Source organism: Chelonia mydas, chromosome 12, assembly GCF_015237465.2.
Source record: "Chelonia mydas isolate rCheMyd1 chromosome 12, rCheMyd1.pri.v2, whole genome shotgun sequence".
Lineage (NCBI taxonomy): Eukaryota > Metazoa > Chordata > Testudines > Cheloniidae > Chelonia > Chelonia mydas.
Window position 1 is genome coordinate 18,266,243 of NC_051252.2, and position 21,816 is coordinate 18,288,058.

A 21,816-nucleotide genomic window follows, 5' to 3' on the forward strand; every position below is an offset into this window, starting at 1 on the left:
CAGGGAGCGGGGGTTGTGCTTACACGTTACTTCCCTAAGTTTATTCCCCAAAACTTTCATGATCTGCAAGGGACAAGTAGCCCACTACCTACACCACCATTTTACTATGTTTTTTCAGAGTGCTTCCTCTTTCAGTTGCTCTTACTCAAGCCCAAAATTGAGTCAAGCATTTTAAGGAAAGAAGGTGTAATTTGTCTTAGTTTGCCTTCAAGAGTTTCACAAGAACCTGCAAATCTCAAGGAACTGGAATCTATGCAAATCAAACCCATTAAACAATTAGAAGTCTTGTAGAGTTCTAGTCTATAATTTATTTCACTGTTACGATTATGATGGCACAAATGGACAAAGGAAAAGAAAATTACACTGTTTTAAAGGAATGGAGAGTAAATAGTTAACTTCTTTAATTTTTTAATTTAATTTTTAAGATAAAAATTAAAAAGTGGTACTTTTATAGCTTTCTTTTGGTGGAGAAGAAGGATAGGAGGGAGCTTGGCATAAAAACAAACATGATCTTGTGCTGTAGAAAAAAAAAAAGAATGGAGGAGAATGTCAGGGGAAGAAGGAAGGAAAGGATGAGAGAGGAAAAACCAGGAAGAGTGAACACAGAAAAGGAAATGGGAAATTTTCAAATCTATAGAGGTAATGGGAGCAAAGAGAGGTGAAAGAGACCCAATTTACTAGTGGAAGTGAGGGAAGAAGGCTTTCAAATATGCCCCTCTTCACCAAGAATTGGAAGTACCTTAAACATGTTGAAGGTTGCTCCAAATTTCAGTTTTTGTATACGTTCCTTCCCCTGAAGAGCAGCCTGGATGGTTTAGTAAGTCTTTAATTCTGAGTAATGAAGCAACTGTAAGGCAGCTGTGCTACAGAGATCCCATCCTCTACATTCTGTTTCCCACCTGCTCTGCCCTCATCTAATTTACATTAGAATTATTTTTAGACAATGTGAAGTGGCATAATTTGTGATAAGTTATTTGCCTCTCTGCTTTTGTTTTTGTTGTGCTATTCTACATGGCTTTTACAAAAATACTTACATGAAAAGTGATTGAAGAAAAAGAAGAAGAACTAAAAGTTAGGAAGATGGAAGAGCAATAAGACCTTCTTAACACTAGGAAGGTTTTCCTGGTATGTATAGTTACACTGGAATACCAGCAAAACCTCTAGTGTGAATACAGTTACAGTGGTATGAATGTTCCCCAAACTGTCATAATTTTGCATCTGTGCATCTACAGTAAGGTTTTTATCAGCATAACAATGTCAATAAAAAAAATTACAACCCTAACTGACTTAGCTATGCTAGTAAAACTTTCAAGTGTAGGCCAGGCCTAAGAAAATTAACCACATTGCTTTCTCATTTTGAAATTGCTCTTTGGCTGATGTGGCCCTCGCCTAAATTGTACTTCTAGCCTTCTTCCACATATACCTGCCCTGCCAGTGAACCAGAGTCTCAACTGCAGTGTCCCAGTGAGCTAGTCTTGTGCTTCTCTTGATTACAGATTACTTGTGGTGTCAAATGATGTTGATTCTGTGATACGGATTAGTGTTGTCTTGGAACTCTATTAGGTTACCAACCCTTTTTCACACGTATCCTAATTTAGGTTAAAAACATATCAATGAATGCACTATGCTCAGAACATAGCAAAGATAGGTTATGTGGGCAAATGAAAACTTTCTACATTAATTATCATACACTGCATGATATAGGATAGAACAACAGTACCCAGCCTACCTCCCTCAGAATATTTTCTTTCTCTCATGCCCCACTTTACACAAAACTAATTTTGTTCTTTATTTCATTACTATAAACTGCAAAATAATAAGTTCTTAAATTTGGTAATTCATCTGAGTCGGACATAATACTGAATGTCGATGATATTAATAAGAACCAAGATGAAAGTTAGATGAGAGGAGATAAACAATCAGAAGTCAGCATATAATGCAGTTTTGTTTGCTATTACAGGATGTCTAGACATGATCTTATGACATGTGTTCAGGGTTTTCTAACTAAGACAAATGAGTAGGCATCTCTGCATTCTGCATTTGCAAACCAGTTCTTCAGAATACTTAAGAAACTGGCTGAAGAGATCTCTGAGTCATTAGCATTTTCGAGAATTTGTGGATGACAGGAGAGAATCACAGAGGACCTGAAAAGGGCTAATATAGTACTTATCTATAAAAAAGGCAAATAAGGACAATCCAGGGAATTATAGCTCAATCTTAACTTCGGGAACGGGAAAGATAATGGAGCACATAATCAATTGATCAATTTGTAAACATCCAAAGATAATAAAGTAACAAGTAACCGTTGACAGGGATTTGTCAAGAAAAAATCATGTCAAACCAATCTAATACCCTTCTTTGACAGTGTAACAAGCTTTCTGGATAGGGGAGAAGCAGTAGATATATCTTGACTTTAGTAAGACTTTTGATACTGTCTCTCATGACTTTATCATAAACAAACTAGAGAAATGAAGCCTAGATGAACCTAGTATAAGTTGGGTACACAACTGGTTGGAAAAGCATACTCTGTAGTTATCAATTGTTCAGTCAAGCTGGAGGGGGGCACATCGAATGAGATCCCACTGGGATCTGTCCTAAGTCCAATTCTGTTCAATATCTTCATAAATTACAGGGATAATGGCATAGGGAGTACACTTACAAAGTTTGTGGATGATACCAAACTGGGAGGGATTGCAAGCACTTTGGAAGACAGGATTAGAACTCAAAATTATCTTGACAAACTGGAGAAATGGTCTGAAATAAATAGGATGAAATTCAATGAGAATAAATACAAAATACTAAACTTGGGAAGGAATAGTCCACTGCACGAATGCAAAATGGGAAATGACTGCCTAGGCGGGAGCACTGCAGAAAAGGATCTGGGGGTTATAGTGGATCAAAAACTAAATAGTCATCAATATAATACTGTTGGAAAAAGAAAGCATCATTCTGGGATGTACTGTATTATAAGCAAGACCCAAGAATGGTTTCAGAGTAGCAGCCGTGTTAGTCTGTATTCACAAAAAGAAAAGGAGTACTTGTGGCACCTTAGAGACTAACCAATTTATTTGAGCATAAGCTTTCGTGAGCTACAGCTCACTTCATCGGATGCATAAAAGTCATCTGATGAAGTGAGCTGTAGCTCACGAAAGTTTATGCTCAAATAAATTGGTTAGTCTCTAAGGTGCCACAAGTACTCCTTTTCTTTTTGCAAAGACCCAAGAAGTAATTCTTCCGCTCTACTCTTCTAAAGGAGGAATAATCAAAATCTGGTTTAGGTGTATGATATGTGTTTGGTCTCTGACCTGTAACAAATACTGAAGACAATAGAAGCATTTTTAAAAAGTTCTGCTAATTTTAATACATATGTTCAGAATGCAGGAAGTTCAAAATTGCTGTTGTATCTTTAGGAGCTTGCCTTTCACTACTCTAATTGTTAGCTGATCATTTGTGATTTAGTTACCAATCTGAGATAACCCATATTGTGTAGAATCAAATTTTTAGGGGATGTCAATTTTTCTTTCTAGTGTACACACTTTGTAAGCATCTAAATTATCATATGTGATACTAGGAGTAATAGATCAACACTAATCAGCTCTAATTATCTGAATGAATTTCTGCAGAACCCTGATTTTTAAATTGCTAAGCTTGCTAGATAAAAAGTGTTGCCTTGTTTTCTCATAATATTTGAAGAAATATGATCTCATAATTAAAAAGTCTAAGACTGAGAGTCAAGAGATCTGTTCCTGTCTCTGTCATATTTTCATGAGATAATTATTATTCCAGTTGTGGCCATTATTTTAAAATACAGTATTGGGAAAAAAAATAGGGGGATGAAAATCTGTGGACATGTTTTTAATAAATGTTGCCCTCAGTATTTTTAGTTCCAACAGTTTGGGGTTTTCAGATACAGATGGATAGAACAATTGATGTTATGGGAAATTGCTCTATAGCTATCATTGTTTTCAGTGGAGCTGATGTGTATTTACTCTGTGGTTGTCATAAAGAACTATGTAGCGTTTTATGATGACTTACTAAATAATTTTTCAATCAAGTTATGATTGTAAAGATACTATTGTAAATATTTGGGGGGAAATGGAATAGCCATGATCTGAGAATTTTCTTAAATTTCATTGTCCCAAAGACAGTCTGGACCTCAAATTGGGTTGGTCTAATTTTTTTGATTAGTGTAGGATGTTTGTGTGGATGAGCTGTCACTTCCCCAAAGACAAACTGCTGATTTCACTTGTACTCAAACATACTGGTTGCATTCAGTAAATGGCGTCTTCAGCCAGTGGCTGAAAATGAAAACTTGACCTCCCACTTAAAAATAACAATTGTTGCTCACAATTACTTTAGAGAGAATACATACATAATTAACTATGCTCATTTGTCCCAAAATGGCATAAATATATCACCAGTGCCAGTGGGGGAATTTAGCGAAGTGACTGGCCAAGTGACCAACTCACTTTCTTTTGCTATTAGGTAATTTTTACAAAGAAATTGAGGGACAATGCCAGTTTCATTTGCATTTCCAGTTGGATACAATACTTGACTGCTTCCAAGATTTAGAAGCGCAAATTAATAAGATCAACAGTTGGCACTGTTTTAATTTTACTTGTCCAGGTTGGAGTTTTGACTATTCCAGGCTGCTGGAGAATAGGGTTTTCCTAATGTGAATAGGATTGGTGAAAATGCTTGCTTGCCTTAGAAACATCTTAAACCAGGATGACTTCCATGGCAAACAGTGATTGGGATGACAGAATTATATAGATTGGCAAATGTTATCAATTATGGAGATATTGTGGATAAGACATAAGACTGGAAATTAAGAAAGCTGGATTCTGTTTCCTAATCTGCCACGGACTCTGTCTCTGAATTTGGTTCTCTGTTTCCCCATTTGTCAGATGTATATGTATTACCTGCCTCATAGGCTCAGATATGTGAGGCAAGTCAATTTTACATAGTCTGATTGTCAGGGTAAAGTTTTTTAAAGCTTTCTGATATCCTCATATGATAGGCACTGTACTATAGAAGTACACACCTTGCTGGTTGCCTAACCACAGTATCAAGCACAGCAAGCTGCATAAGAAATGTACCTCAGTAGAACTCTTCTTTTGTCCTCTTTAAAGTGAATGCAAGAATATGTGTGTGCATGTGCACACACAGACATACACACACAGTCTTCTACGTAGTCTAGCATTTTGGAAAAGAAGATGCTTTTGATATTGCTTCATGTATTTATCTTTTACATCCACCCTGTTTTTATGATCAACTGGTTTTTTCAAGAAATAAAAATTTGAAAATACTGTTTTCCTGCAGACAAAATCAAAGTTGATTTTCTTATGTCAAATTAAAATTTCTACATATTGCATCTTTGGTCAACTGAGTCTTTGTAGGAAGAATGCATGCAATTTTTTTTTTTTAAGGGTATCATCATGTTGGGTGCAGTAACTGCTTCTGTAAATGCTGTAGTTCTGCAAATAAAAGAACACCTATAATATATACAAATTGAATCTTTCTTGGTCATGTCCAGTGTGTCCCTTTACCGTATTATTTTAGTGCTGCGTTTCCTGTCCTAGCAGGATATTGCAAATCTTTTGCTATATGAAATCATGGTCTGATGAAGCTACATCAGAAGTACTGGTTCTGACCTTTTAAAATTATTCAGTATTTTTTCAATTTGTAGTTTAGAAGTCCAAGTATTAGATTTGAAATACCTCCACTTCCTGGTCCTGATTCAGCAAAGTCTATCTTTATTAACCAAATAACTTAAGCATGTGCCTAACTTTAAGAATATGCTTAAGTGCTTGGCTAAAGAAGGGCTTCTGGAACCACTGTCTGAAAGAATCAGTTGAGCCCTTTTATCTGTCTGATGTAAATACATTAAATTCTATATAGTGCACTGTATGCGGTTGGTTCGTCTTAAAAGGCTGGGTGCTGTCAGCTTTTACATGAATGTTGGAGACACCACCGAACTATTTCCAACGCTATCAGTTGGCTTTGGTAGCCTCCCATCCTATCTCTGTTTGTTTTTGTTTCCAGCCTGGTATTCTTAGAGGTGGCTGCATTTCAGTGGTGTTCTATAAAACACTTAGGTCAGAAAGATACTATATAAATATAAAATGCTTTTTTATGTAGCCACGCAAGCAAAGTATATTCAGTTTGATATGAAAAGTAGTAAATCAAAGAGTCGAATAGATTTTTAAATGTTGGATTATAGTTTGCTTTTCAAGAAGTGAGTAAACACTGATACTGACAGGGAAAAAGAAGTTCTTAAAATATCTTGGGTAAAATCCTGGTCTCATTAAAGTCAATGGCAAAAATCCCATTGACATATGTGGGGTCAAGATTTCACCCTTGAAGTTAAAGGAGATACAGGAGTATATTAAGTTTTGTGTATGTTCCTTTAACATTAATTTGAGTTAACATGTAAATCGGAAGACCTCTATAATATATTGTGTAGATCTTTTCCCTGTAATATTTTGATAGGAAAAGTCAGTGAAATTTCCAACTACTATAATGGGTTTAATAGTGCTTTTTTTTTTTTTTTATTCAATGTATAAATTGTGGGGAGTTTCTGTTGCTAAAAAAGGTGTTAGGCTTTGATTAGTGGGTTTACTTCTTGGACACATTCATCCTGAATGTGTCAATCTATGCTCTTTGGCTATATGCTCTGATCTCTTAATGTGTAGTATAAGTATCATTCTTTCAAATATAATGTGTGCTTCTTGATGCTGTAATTGCCACATCAGAACAGCTCTTAAGAAAATAAATGAAGGACAAGGTCATGAAACACCATAATCAAAAAAGACCGTGAAATAAAGGAAAACATTAACTGCAGGAACCAAGACAAACAACTAGTATTATTCTTATTTGTATGGGGTATTACAGTTGTGCTAAGACAATTTTAGTCCTTTTATTAATTCAGACCATATTTTCAGTGTTAACTGAAAATTTTAAGAAAGTATGTTACTTTTCAGGGAAAGAAATTGTTCTGACTTTTAAGACATAATTGAACACAGCTGCTTAATTAAAGATAATTTCAGAGTTGTCAACCTATTTAAAATGCAGGAAGTGAAGAAAAAAGATTCAGGAAGGCAATAATAGCTAGAATGCAGATGTGATCTATGCTTCAAACAAAAATCAATTTAAAAACAGGATGAAATAACCGAACCAGTAATTATTCTTTGAGTATTGTCTGTAAGCTCTAACTTCTATATGTGCCTACTCATACCACATCTTTACCAAAACTCTCTTGAAAGCTTTGATTATTTGAGCTGCACACATGCTCTCTCATGATACCAAATGTTCAAACAGTAAGTATTATAAGAAGCCATGGCCCTACCACTCAGTTCCTTCAATTGGCTGTATTTTTCTTGTGTAAACTATTTTATTGTTTTGCCATAGTTAGATTAGTTAGATGGACCTTTTGTGCCACTCACAACCAAAAAATATTGATAGTGAATCTTTAAAATCTGATCACAAGGATTGGAAGACAGTACTTGGGAATACATAAACTGACTGTTTTGTATTTGCTTAGAAGTTGGATAACTCATTGCCAGGTCAGATAAACAAGTTTAATTAAAATAATGTTTAATCATTTTTCAAAAGGGCAGCTTTCTAAAGGATTGTGACATATAAAATATTTTGGTGAGAAATGTTTGAATATGGAAGAAAAGGGAAATAAAGAGCTCTCTGATAACGACGTTCCAAAACATCCCATCACTTTTATAGATGTCTAAATATTTCACTGCCAAGCCTCCGATTAACATTTTTCCCTTTTTGACCACTACTTTGGTGCACATGGCAATTAGTACAAAGGATAGTTGTAGTGTATACAACAACGCACTTTTAAGTCTGAAGCTAGGGAATAACAGAGAATGGTATTTATGCCTCTTTTAAAAACAAAAAAAAGTTGAACAAATAAATGCCAGTTGAATGTAATGCAATAATTTGTTCTTTAATTTATCAGTTTATGTATCTGAATATAATCAAAATCTAACTTTAGCATGAGAGAGAAAAAACATCTCAGTGGGGCATCTTGTAAGTGTTCGTCTCTGTCTGAGGGGTTGGAGAAAATGCGGTTGTATCTTCGAGCTTGGCTGTAGACAATGGATCGTGTGGTGTGGTCTGGATGAAAGCTGGAGACAAACACCTACAGGATCTCTATCAAGCATTCTTACAACTACAGTACCCACCTGCTGAAGTGAAGAAACAGATTGACAGAGCCAGAAGAGTACCCAGAAGTCACCTACTACAGGACAGGCCCAACAAAGGAAGTAACAGAACGCTACTAGCCGTCATCTTCAGCCCCCAACTAAAACCTCTCAAACGCATCATCAAGGATCTACAACCTATCCTGAAGGAGGACCCATCACTCTCACAGATCTTGGGAGACAGGCCAGTCCTTGCTTACAGACAGCCCCCCAACCTGAAGCAAATACGCACCAGCAACCACACAACAAAAACACTAACCCAGGAACCTATCCTTGCAACAAAGCCCGTTGCCAACTGTGTCCACCTATCTATTCAGGGGACACCATCATAGGGCCTAATCACATCAGCCACACTATCAGAGGCTCATTCACCTGCACATCTACCAATGTGATATATGCCATCATGTGCTAGCAATGCCCCTCTGCCATGTACATTGGCCAAACTGGACAGTCTCTACGTAAAAGAATAAATGGACACAAATCAGACGTCAAGAATTATAACATTCAAAAACCAGTCAGGGAACACTTCAGTCTCTTTGGTCACTCGATTACAGACTTCATAGTGGCAAATCTTCAACAAAAAAACCTCAAAAACAGACTCCAAGGAGAGACTGCTGAATTGGAATTTATTTGCAAACTGGATACAATTAACTTAGGCTTGAATGAAGGCTGGGAGTGGATGGGTCATTACACAAAGTAAAACTATTTCCCCATGTTTATTCCCCACCCCCGCTGTTCCTCAGACATTCTTGTCAACTGCTGGAAATGGCCTACCTTGATTATCACTACAAAAGGTTCCCCAGCCACCCACCCCCGCTCTCCTGCTGGTAATAGCTCACCTAACCTGATCACTCTTGTTACAGTCTGTATGGTAACACCCATTGTTTCATGTTCTCTAAGTATATAAATCTCCCCACTGTATTTTCCACTGCATGCATCCAATGAAGTGAGCTGTAGCTCACGAAAGCTTATGCTCAAATAAATTTGTTAGTCTCTAAGGTGCCACAAGTCCTCCTTTTCTTTTTGCGGATACAGACTAACATGGCTGCTACTCTGAAACCTGTTGGAACACATGAATTTTAATTCCCATTTATCTCCTATATGTTATTTTTACATCCAGCATCACAAATATCAGATATTAATATTGGTTTTATCATACAAAAATTCTTTGCAGGCTTTAATCCATCAAAGCTGTGTGGCGCACAGTCTGACCGAGGGAACTAAAATTGCAGATAAGGGTGCTGACGAGCTGTGAGGAAAGATCAGAGGAACTCAGAGAGCTGGGGAGTTCTGTCAGACTTCTCAGGAAAAAATGAGAGGCTAGAGGAGCAAAGAGATTTAGCGGGGACAGCACAGACGTGAAATTAAGAGCTGAGAAATACAATACTTGAAAAAATGCAGCATATTTAACTGTATGCATAAGAATCGCAGAAGCAGCTTCCTAATATTTTCAAATAGAATAAGCCTTGATAAAATGACTTTTTTCTGCAGGCTCGGTATCACTGTCATATTTTACTTTTAGTTGTGTTATTAATTCATTGTTTTAGACAGATTTAAACAAATGCATCATTGGCTCAAAGGACCCATGGAATTCACATAGACCATAAGAATTAAATTTTAAACTCTACTTGAAATAAAACAAAAATAGAAACCTCAGCTAGTTACTAAAGAACCATCTCTTTGGATCAAGCTATTTAATTATTTTTCCTACAACTTTAATACTACTACTACAGATCTAATTTCAGTGATTGATTACTATGATTAGGTGATAAGAGCTTTTTTCTAAACCTTTGACTTGAGTCTGTGCTAGAGTCCAGGAAGCCTAGTTTTTAATTGCTATGATATTGTAATTTAGTGGAATTAAAGGGGGCATGCAGCATTTTATTCATCTGAGACCATGCTGATCTACAGCAATGGCTTTCTGACATGGAAAAATAAAGATAAAACTGATCATATGCCTTTAACATCCTTCTGAAAAATTGGTTCAAAGTGGGTTTTTACAATTCTCTGCAAAACATTGGAGTAGAAATATTATGTTTTGAGATTATCAGGGTTCATTCTCCTTCCAGGTAAATAAGAAGAAAAATGATGGCTAGCCTCAAGTGTTTTCATATCTGAAATAAGACCGTGCTGTTCCATCTCCTGCCACATCCTATTGATTTTGAATAATAGCCTTGTAACTTTGACAGCATGAATATATTTCAATAAATAAATTCATTTTTTTGTTTCCAAATGTGCCTTTGAACTCCAAAAGTTCTTATACTTGAAGAGTTTTAATTCAGAGTGCGCTGCTATGTTTTTTTTTCCTGTGAAGGATGATTTACTTAAATACTTGAATCAGAATCTGCAGATTAGAATCCCAATCTATAGATTTATATATAGTATGATGGGGCAAGGCCAGATGGCTATAGAAAAGTAGTGGGAGATATATTAGCTCCAGGCTAAACAAATCCCTGGTACCAGGATAAGTGAAATGGCAGCTGCTCCAGGTCAGTTAAGACACCTGGGGCCAATTAAGAACTTTCCAGAAGGCGGGGAGAATGCTAGGTTGATTGGGACACCTGAAGCCAATCAGGGGCTGGCTGAAACTAGTTAAAAGCCTCCCAGTCAGTCAGGTGGGTGTGCATGTCAGGAGCTGTGGGAGGAAGTTGCGCTGTTGGAGAGACTGAGTAGTACACACCATATCAGGCACAAGGAAGGAGGGAGGCCCTGAGGTAAGTGTGAAGTGGAGCTTGAGGAAGTGAGGGCTGCTGTGGTGGAAGTAGCCCAGGGAATTGTATGTGTCATGTTTCTAAAAGGTCAGCTACCACAGCTGATACTATTAGGGTCCCTGGGTTGGAGCCCGGAGTAGAGGGTGGGCCCGGGCTTCCCCTTTCCCCCCCCCCCACCTTTGCCCCCTGATTAATCACTGAGACACAACAGAGACTGTGCAAGGAAGGATAACTTCTCCTCACCTCCTTTGCTGGCTTATGATGAAAATGGCTCAGTAGACTGTGACCCTTGTCTCTAGAGAGAGAAGGGTTATGTGGAGGGTCAGGCTGAGCCTCTGAGGCTAGCGAAGTCCGCCAGGAAACGCGGACCCATGGAGGCAAGGACAGAGCTTTGTCACAATAGGCAATACAAATGCATATATCTTCTCTCTTTTGAGTAGGATTGTGTTTAAATTCTTGGAATTTCTAATATTCAAATGATAATAAAGAGGTAAAAGGATTTAAATCCAGCTACTATACAACAATTAATCTCTTCAGTATTGTTCTAATGTATTCATTTCTTTGTACTCTGTCTTTAGAGACTCTAATAATATTCAAAACTTTTTTTAAGTACTGCATATGCATCTCTATATTATTTGCTACATTCAGCCTCCTAATTAGGAGTTTTCCCTAAGCTATAATAAAATTTATGGTAACCAGTTACTTTCAACACAGCTTTTCATGTAACCTCCCCAAAAGCATGGAAAATGTGTATTAAACTATTAACATAAAACCTAACAAATTATTTTCCAAGGATTTTTGTTCAAATGTAGTAACCTAAGCATTTTTACTGACTAATAGTATATCGTCAAGTTACTGTGTATATATATATGTATATATATATATATTTGGACCTTAGTCATGAATAGCAGTCTAAGAGCAGTGAACCGGATAGTTCACAACTAGGAAATTGAACACGACTACCCATATTTGAAGTAAATAACCAATAAGTAGATAAAAATACAAAATAGAGCATATTTTTAAGCAACTTCTCTTCATGGTATTCTCTTTGTGCTACAAAATAATAGATTTGCAACACTGTATGATCCTTTGCATCAGCATTACTTGAAAACATTTCATCAAATGTTTCTTAGTAGCTTCTTGTTGGCTACAGGCTGTCAGATGTAGGGTAAAACAAGGGATATCCCTTAATATACAGGCTAGACGAGCAACCTAGAACTGAGTAAATCTAAAAAATAGAGGCCAATATATCTGATCATGAATGTCTGGAGCTAGATATTAGTTATTCAGATTTCCTTTAGGTAACAGGCAGTCATTTGAAAGTACACAGAATAAAGTTCATAGAATGACACAAGGTCAGAAACTTAGCAGTGGATATTTACTACTATTTCCCACAAAGTATGTTAAAATAACCTTAAGGTTATAGGTTTCAGAGTAACAGCCGTGTTAGTCTGTATTCGTAAAAAGAAAAAAAGAAAAGGAGTACTTGTGGCACCTTAGAGACTAACCAGTTTATTTGAGCATGAGCTTTCATGAGCTACAGCTCACTTCATCGGATGCATAGCATATCGTGGAAACTGCAGAAGACATTATATACACACAGAGACCATGAAACAAAACTTCCTCCCACCCCACTCTCCTGCTGGTAACAGCTTATCTAAAGTGATCATCAAGTAGGGCCATTTCCAGCACAAATCCAGGTTTTCTCTTCTGCAGTTTCCACGATATGCTATGCATCCGATGAAGTGAGCTGTAGCTCACGAAAGCTCATGCTCAAATAAACTGGTTAGTCTCTAAGGTGCCACAAGTACTCCTTTTCTTTTTTCTTAAGGTTATACAAAACCATGAAAGAAAGGTATTCTGATTTAAGCCTTCGCCCTGGTAAATCTAGCTTTGCAGCAATATACAGCCTTTTATTGGAAGGTAACACTACACTAGACATTACATTCCCTTGACTGTACTTCATAAATTGTTTGGAATAATGTTATGCAGGTGGTAAATAAATTAGTTATACCAATCTGCATATTCAGCTCTGGCTGGAGAGCTAAATATTTTGTTAATGTTGTGTGTAGCATGCTACGGGTAATGTGGCAGTCCTAAATCAGAGTTCCTTTGCTTGATGGGCTTATATTGCTCTGCTGCATATCAGTACTTCAACTTAATTGCTATGTTTTCTTTTTTTAACATTAGCATAACTTGCATTGACTTGATATTTTATCATTATATTATGGTCTGCTCATTTTCTACCCTCATTTTCCCCCCCCCCTCTTTTTTTTGTCTTGAATTGTAGACTCTAAGAGATATCATTTTGCCATTTAGGGACTCTCTTCCTTTGTCAGATTCAAAAGGTTTGTTTTGAGATAGTAAAGCTACCAAGTGTCATTAAAATCATAGAAAATTGCCTTGTCACAAACTTGCTATAAGTTACTACTGTACATATACCAAGCAAGTGTAAAACTGGGATATAGCTGTTCTTAATCTATTGAGACTTTATTGTTAGAGCCAAGAACACTTAGGTGAATACTGGAGAGTTTACATATGTTTAGATTGCCATAATAGACAATGTTGTTCTTAATACATTTTTTTTTACCCCTTAAATAATTGGGTGGAGAATTCTAATCATGGTTGAGGTTTTTTCACAATTGTTCATATTTTGTTAGTTATAATACTACTTTCATTATTATTACTTGGGGTTGTTTATTTTTTGTTGCTTTTTGCATATTCAGAATCAAGGGACTCTATTTATCCTTTAATTTTGTGTACTAGTTTTTTTTATCAAGATAAAAAAATGACCTCTAAATATGCACAGACAAAACCTATATTTGTGCCTGTAAACTACTACTGTTTCTGGTCTCTGCTTATCCATGAGAGATACTCAGCATCTGTGAATTTGTGTTTTTTTGTCCTCAGTCTACTGGACATTTTTCTACTTGTGCGCTTCTCACCTTTCAACATATATTTGTTTGTCCTTACATCATCTGCTTATTTGCAATGTTGCCTGCCTTCCAGTTTTTCTTGCCTTTCTCAATGCCATTTTATTATTAATATCTTTTCTTAGTGTTTCTTTTTTTGCAATGTAATTTCCATTATTGCTTGTCCATACTGTGAGTTTCTAATATATTCTTTTGGCATGGTACCATATTTCCTGACTACGTGCTTCAACAGAAAGGCATTCAGACAACCAAGAAAGGAAAATGTAGCATACAGTAGTAAATAAGTTTTCTATGGTTTCCATCATATATGGGGTAAATAGTCATTCTTGAACTATGATGCAATTCAAAACTGAAAAATCATCTATCTTAATCATTAGTATCTAATCACTTACATTAAATGATAAAACAGAATATTGTGGTTGGAAACTAAACTGGGAGAAAGCCTCTTCGTAAAATTTCTTGCAAAGTAACAAACATCCATTTACAAATTAATGTATCAAAAGATGATGAAAAAGATAAATTGAAACAATATATTATACTCGAGCTGTGTCACACCGTATCATATATTAGTCTTACCTGACAAGGTACTAATATAATACCTAAAGAAATTATAATATGCTACCATTTTTATGATAATGAGCTGTGTGGTATTCAGTTTAGACAGTACAATGTCAGAAAAATTGCAGAGGTAATAAAATGGTGGTGAGTCATACTAGATATAAATGCAAAAATATTCTTGACAATATTTTTCAAGAACAAAATTGTTAAAGGAGGCTCATGGTTTTATAAAAGTTTCATTAAAATGTGGAGGGTAACAATAAACAAAGGATTGAGTCATTTGTTTTGTACAGGAAGTATTAATACAGCAGGGAAGAGGGATTCACATAACAGTTTGAGGTGCGCTATTGATCAAGATAAGAGAGTGATGGTTTTTTAAAAAACAAAAACAAACTGTATTTCTGGATTTCAGCCTCTCCCCCAGTCTTAGACATTTTGTTGTCTATCTCTTCCAGTAGATACTTGAGGTCGTTTCAGACTAGTATGGGAAGTTGTAGGTCTCAGCCACACCCCTTTGATTTTTTTTTACCAAATTTTCTGCTGGTGGTGTTGCAAGCAGAGCAGCAATTCAGTACTGCCATCTTATCTATTGCAATTGTAGCATTTAAATCTGTTTTGGGGGCAGCAGCTAGCAAAATCTTTCCCAAAAAATCATTCTTCTCCCCCCAAAAGGGATCAAAGTTTCACGGGCATTCCTCCCAAATGGGCTTCTTTGCGCTTGTTCTCTCAACTTTCTTTTGGTGGAGCAGGCTAAATGAGGCAAGTAGAAAGCCAAGAAGTGCTTATTCATTAAGGAGACACTTGCACGGAATCTTTGTGACTTGCCTTTTCTTCCCAGGAGGAAGATCTGTGCTCTCTCAGCATTGTGTTATGCCCTCTTCCAATATTCTTTTTTCATCCTCCCTAAAGGTGATGCAGCAGTTGCATCCATGGCAAAGGGCATGATATTCCTACCAGGGGAATTGATCCCAAAATACATTGTACACAGAAAGAATAAAAGTCACCCTTCAGGAGGAACTTAGAAGCTTCTTCAGCAGCCTTTAGAGCTCTCATTGCCAAGTGCTTTCTTTTCTAGGCCGTAATGTCCAGCTGTGACAACCCAAAAAGCTTTCTCTCTCACACACACAGAAGCACAACAAATTTAAGTCCATGAGAGAGAAAATATCCCTAGTTAATGCCCTGTGGTAGTCATCCATGGATTCCATGAGGCTGCCAGTGAGAGCCATGGCAGTTGAGTGGCCAGGCTCCAGTTCTGGCTCGAAGCCCGGGAAACAGTGACTTTTCAAAGAAAATCCTCAATCCACACCCCTAAATATAGACTATGGATGGTAGTCCTTGAGATTGGGGGAGCATTCTTAGGGCACTGCAATAAACAGAGAATGTTGTCAAGGTGAAAGATGCTCCAGAGCCCCAGCTTTCTAAGGAAGAGAGCAGTCAGGTTTTTTCTTCCTGACCACCTGAGGATAGGGTTTATGTTGCCCAATTTAAACTAAGGCAATGACTGTAGCATACATAAATTGACAAGGAATATATAGTACTCCACTCTAAATGCCAAAAAGATGCAGATTATCTCCTAGGCAGACAGTGGTATTGCCTTCATCAGAGTGATCACTAGGATAGAGTAACATAGTGAAAAAACAATCTGACAGTGTGAAATGGTCCCTGAACCAAATAGTATCCCAGCTAACATCTGGGGAGGGAAGCTATCCTCCAGTGGATGTATTCATGTCCAACTGAAAGACAAATCTGAAACTTATTTACTAGGGAAGACCAGAGGTCATTGGGAATGTTGCTCTGGGTCACAGACTGCCAAAATCAACTGTCCCCTGCACTCTTCGCTGGGAACAATGATCAGAAAATAAAAAAGGAGAAAATGTTATCCATTCTGTCACCCCGAAACTGGCGAAGAAGGCAGTGGTATTCAGCTCTAGTGGAAATATCATTGAAGTCTCCACTCTTGAATCTCATAACCCAGGTCTCACTCCTACCTCCCAATCCAGATTACTTGAGCCTGAAAGCTTGGTTATTGAACAGCAAACTCTAAATATGTGGTGGGCTATTCCTTCAAAGTAGTACAGATTCTTTTAGACTCATTCAGACCTTCTGCCTTTTTGACCCACACAAGGGTTTGGACAACGTTGTCTTACTGAGATCAAGATAGAAGTATCATCTCTAAGCAACCAAGCATGCCATCTTCTGGTTTTCCTACAAGATGGTCCAAGTCTAAGCCCTTTCCCTGTCATATTTCACTTCTTTGTAATAATCTGTGCCTCAAATGCAGACTCATCCAAATCTCTATTAGATCGGTCCTCAGTACAGAGAGTTCCTACAGCTGCACTAGCCAATGACTGCAGAATAGTCAGAATTGTCTCTTATGGAGACCCAGCCAAAAATGTCACTCTGAAGCAAATTGAATACATGTTAGAGATTAGAGCTCTTTGGATGGAAGTTTTACTTTTAATTTGTATATATGGCACCTACATACTATGGGGATTGAAGTGTTTAAAAACACCTAAAATTATGTTGTCTGTAATAGTTGGATGTCTACCTCTCTCTCAGTGTGTACTTCTCTCTTGATGTAACATGATGCCTAGCTTTTAGGATATTGTTGTATTTTATGAGTTCAGGTTCTAAGCTCCTCGGGGCCTGGTCTGTCTCTTCGTATGTGTTTGGAAAGCACTCAGCACAAGGGGGACCTGATCTAGATTGAAGTCTCAGGGCACTACCACAATACAATTAATAATGTTTCAGAATTGTGTATTGTTGCCTACATTATTCCTTCTATTGACAGCTGTGAAAAGTCTCCTCCGCTGCTACTCCATGTCAGTACTAGGCAGAATTATTTATTCTCATGATGGTTTATATGCTGCCAGAATCTCTCTCCCTTTTTAAAATACTGCTTTTGAACCAGGCAACTAAATATGCCTTGTCCAACTTTTTTTTAAAAAAATGTTTTTTAAATCCTTCTCAAGTTAATTAAACCTAAATGTGAAACTCATTCTGTAGCCAGGTAATAAGAGAGGCTAGCAAGTAGCCAGTCTGTATTTTATTAAAATAAAAGAGGGGTAGGTCCAAAAAAAGGCTTGACTGGAGCACAAGACTGGAAGCCAAGAACAAAACCTCTTTTTTAACCCTTGCTGTGACAACTTCCTTTATGGCTTTGGGCATCAAGTCACATTGTCTTTTTGGCTTACCTTTTTTCCAGCTCTGTAAAATGGAGATACTATTTACCTCACAGAAGTTTTGTAAGTATTAATTAGCTAATGTTCGTGAAGTACATCACAGATTATCAAGCACCTTTTAGCATCCCAGCTGGCTAGCATGGCTCTGCTGTGCCCTTAATTTGGGCTCTCCCAAAAAGTCCACACAGGCCAGATATTCAGAACATTCCTTTCTGGTGTCCAGTTTATTAAGTCCTGCACAAAGTCTTTCAGAACACATCTTAAACTTACAAAGTCTTCATCCCTGTTTCAGCTTGGCCCAGTCCCTCCTCCCTGAGGGTCTGTCCTCTCTTTAAAAGTTCTTTTCTTTCACCCGAGCACCAAGCTCTCCTCCCTGGGGATCTGTCTTCCCACTTTCTTAGCTGCACCTTTTGCCTGGAGTTTGGCCTTCTCCACAGGCCTTTCCTTTGCTGACTCTGGGCCCTTCAGGAACCTTCTTACTCCCTGAAATATCTGCGGGCATCTGCTAACAACTTGCAGCTGTCTCCCCTTTTATAAAGCCCAGGTGGGCTTCTCTTAAGCCCACTGGACAGCAGGTAATTAATTGATGTGCACTGGACCCTTCCCCATCTTAGAGTCAGTCACTGTGTAAGAGACATGAATAATGCAATAGAAACACCAGTATTGTCATCTATCAGTCTTGCTACAGTTGTCTACCCATTGTCTTTTTCCCTCCACAGCATATCATATCCAAATGTAGCAAATAACCTGATACACTGGCAAACTTGTGAGATCTTGTGAGCATGGAGTGAGCTTTGCCCCCACCTCCCATTTCACAAACTTTTCTGGATATTGTTTTAACATTTTGAAACTACAAACATCAAGCTTTTGGATTTTGTAGAAAGCTGCTGCTTTCTCCCAGATTTCAGGAGAAAACTTAGTGTAAACAGGGGAGAGGGGGACTTTATAAGGCAAAGGTCTATGCATTTGTTAAATCTGTAGAATGATGATATTGATGAGTTAGTACCCAGGTTTTGTTCTCCTTGTTGTCCTATCACAACCTCATTGTATTATGTGTCTTTTTGGAGGATAGCAAATGTCTAATTCAGTTTATTTCTATATCTTGTTTGTTATTGTACCATTGGTTTATAGAAGTTACTGTTTTAGAATAGTAATGAAAAATGTATTGATTAGGAAATTAGTGTAACCTTAAATTTGAACAAAAAGTTCCTAAATCTTAAGAGAATCATTTTATTCATGAAGTCATTGATATATTGATACAAGGGTGGAGGCTAATTTTCTTCATTTGTGCAGTATGTCAGTTACATTTTTTATTAAAGGAAATATTTTCAGTTGGGCTGGACATTATCGAGCATTACAATATGTTTATTAATTGGCTTGGAAAATATCAACAATGCTTTCTACTCCTGGACAAGGCTTCTCCACTCTCCCTTTAATCCTTTAATCACTTTAGTACAAATGACTTCTGCTCCAGGGATAAAGTGAAACAAGTTGCCTTTCACGGGGGTGGTTAGTAGTATGTAGATTTAAAGTATCCTTCAGTTGTTAGCTTCTTTTTATTATAGTCGTTTTTCAAGAGGTATGAAGTTATAAATATTTAAGATAGCAGAGATTACAGACGAAATATGATATACAGACTTTCTTTATATAGGATAAGCTGTTAATGGCTTTTTTTTTTTACAGCAATCAGCAGGCATTTTTATTAGAGAATGTCCCATGCAACAATGCAAGCTGCAGGAATATACATCGTATGTTTAAAGTCTACTGGGAGCTCTCTGATCTAAATCAAATCAAAGATGCTGTGCTGGCAACGTTCTTTGACATTTATGAAGATGTGAGTTCAACACACTTCACTGCGTTTCTGCTTTTAATTGCCATCTGCCCATTCCTATTTGAGCTTTCATTCTAAAGTACTACTACTTAGTATTTGACTTGAAAATCTAAAAAGCTAATGAAAGCTAATGAGTTAAATAAAACAAGTCCTTTAAAGTTGAAGGGTAAGCAATAGAATTTATGAAAGAACTGCGTGATTGATACACTAAGTGATACAAATACCTTGAATAGATTCATGTTTGTTAACTTTTTGGTGTACATTTTTTTACATTTATACTAAAAAGGGAGTTCAGCAGCCCTTTGATATTCTTATCACTAGAGTAAAAAAAAAAAAAAAGGCTGCTTATTCTATGACTATTTAACCAAAATACCCAGATGTACAACTCTGTTGACTGCATTATGCAATAATTTATGGCTGCATTAAGAGAATTTGGCAATTAATATTAAATCTTAGACCAAGTAAACTCATTACAGCATTGTACCCCAGCTACAACCACCAGAATTACTCTATCCAACCCCTAGTGTCTGTTGTTTTAATCCTTCCATGTGCATTTCAAGAAGCACTCCAACCCATATCTAGCAGGGACTCCTTTCTTCCCCTTGACCATTACCTTTGACAAGCTCCAAACCATCATACTAAACTACCCCCTACATAAAACATATGCTACAAAACACATGATCCTCATTTCAATGCCAGGCCTTTCCTAAATTCTACTTCCTGTCTGACTTCTAAACCTTTAGTTATCTCCATGCCCTGATTAACTCTGCATCCCAAAACTAACCAGAGGCTGTCTTTTGGTATATTCTCCATCTGGCCTATAAATAGCTGCCCCTGCCATTTTTCCTGGACCACAGACCTTCTTGAAAGTAAGATAGGATTCCAAGGACGATAGGTGATTGTCAATTTTTGCTGTCCTCTAAGGTTTTTTAAAATACTTTCATTTTACCTAATATTTTAGATTGAAATAAGTACTTCAAAATATCATTGAGCTGAAAGCTGATAACTACTTAGCACAGCCATGTTTTATGTTAAGAATTAATAAAAGTGATATAATTCACATTAAATGTAATAAAGGATTCAGTGGCATTGCACAGTACACGGCACTTTGTACATAACGTTGTCTGCTGACTAAAGCAGTGCAAAATTAGATAAGAAAATCCAAAACCTGACACAAATTTAGGTCAAACCTGAAACTTTAGCTCAGTTTGCAAACTTAGTGAGTATTGGCCTGAGCCCAATTTCAGGTAATTAGGAGGCGTATTTGATTTTGATTGCAAAGCAGTGAAAATCCAGCTATTTCATATAGAAATTTTGGTATTAAACTCCTAATGTTCAGTGTCACTTGTAATAAAAGATCTGATTTTTTTAAAAGGTGTGTCCCTAATTACTTGGGGAATGTCCTGTTAGGTGCATAACTGGCCATTTGTGCATGAAGTACATGATTTGCATAGTACACATTTTTGTGCTTTGTGAGAACTCATTTTTGAAAATCTAGGTTTCTGATATAAACTTCATAATCTGCCCTAAACAAGGTTATTTGTAATTTACCATTATTTGGTGGATAGAGTAGTAAAATGGAGTAAAACCCTTGCCCCCATGTGGCTCCATTAGGTCTCCCCACATCATAGCTCAGTCACAGGAGGAAAAGGTGGGGCTCTATGCCTGATACTTTCCCCAGGGAGTAGGAAGAGTGTAGATCTCTCTCCCACCTCCATCTGCTTGTCAGTAGTGCAATAAGTTTCAGAGGTTTAGTAAGTTATTTCCCCCTTTCCCTGCTCCTAACCCCCCAAGATAAAAATTGTGCGTAGTGAACATGGAAGTAACTAAAATTCCTTACCTGGTTTTCTCCTGGGGTGAGACACCTTACACAGGGTTGAGCCTTAGAGACAGCTGGGTCCTAGAAAACAAAATCTGTTTCAGTCAGAGACACTTGTGTGTAAATTATTGTCTGTAATTGATTTTAAAAAAATAGTGACACTTCCATTGTTACTGTACCTAAAAATAGAGTACTTCAAAACTGACTTGTATGTCTTAAATTCACGATTTCATAGGACACCATTTTTTAAATTAGATTTTTCTTAAAAAGCTATGTTCATAAATAACACTTGACAAGTTCTGAATAATAAGTTCTGTTTGGAGGGCATCCTCAAGGCAGTTATGTCTGATTCCCAACTGTTATTCTTTGCTGTGTCCAAAACGTAGTCGAAAATGGTTTTTGTATCTTTTTCTTCCTTTCCTTTTTAAGTAACTCATTTGGGGATATTTAGTTACATTAATATGTACAAAAATGAAACAACAAATTATGCAAGAAAATCATGGAAGGAAACCAAAGTGCATGCTCAGAGGAGTTAACCTTGCTACCTTTGAAAGCCGTTCTTT

General features: G+C 37.0%; 1 protein-coding gene across 4 annotated transcripts in view; it reads left to right on the forward strand.

Moving 5' to 3' along the window:
* The window catches only part of ITFG1 (integrin alpha FG-GAP repeat containing 1), a 208,605-nt gene that overhangs the window by 112,798 nt on the left and 73,991 nt on the right, over positions 1-21,816 (forward strand). For all 4 annotated transcript variants that reach the window (XR_005222226.2, XR_005222227.2, XM_037877753.2 and 1 more), the window contains exon 11: positions 19,287-19,437. Coding sequence is in view for 2 of the 4 variants with exons in the window: in XM_037877753.2 (XP_037733681.2) it covers positions 19,287-19,437 (151 nt within the window). In the remaining 2 variants the exon portion in view is untranslated. The remainder of the gene's footprint in view (positions 1-19,286; positions 19,438-21,816) is intronic.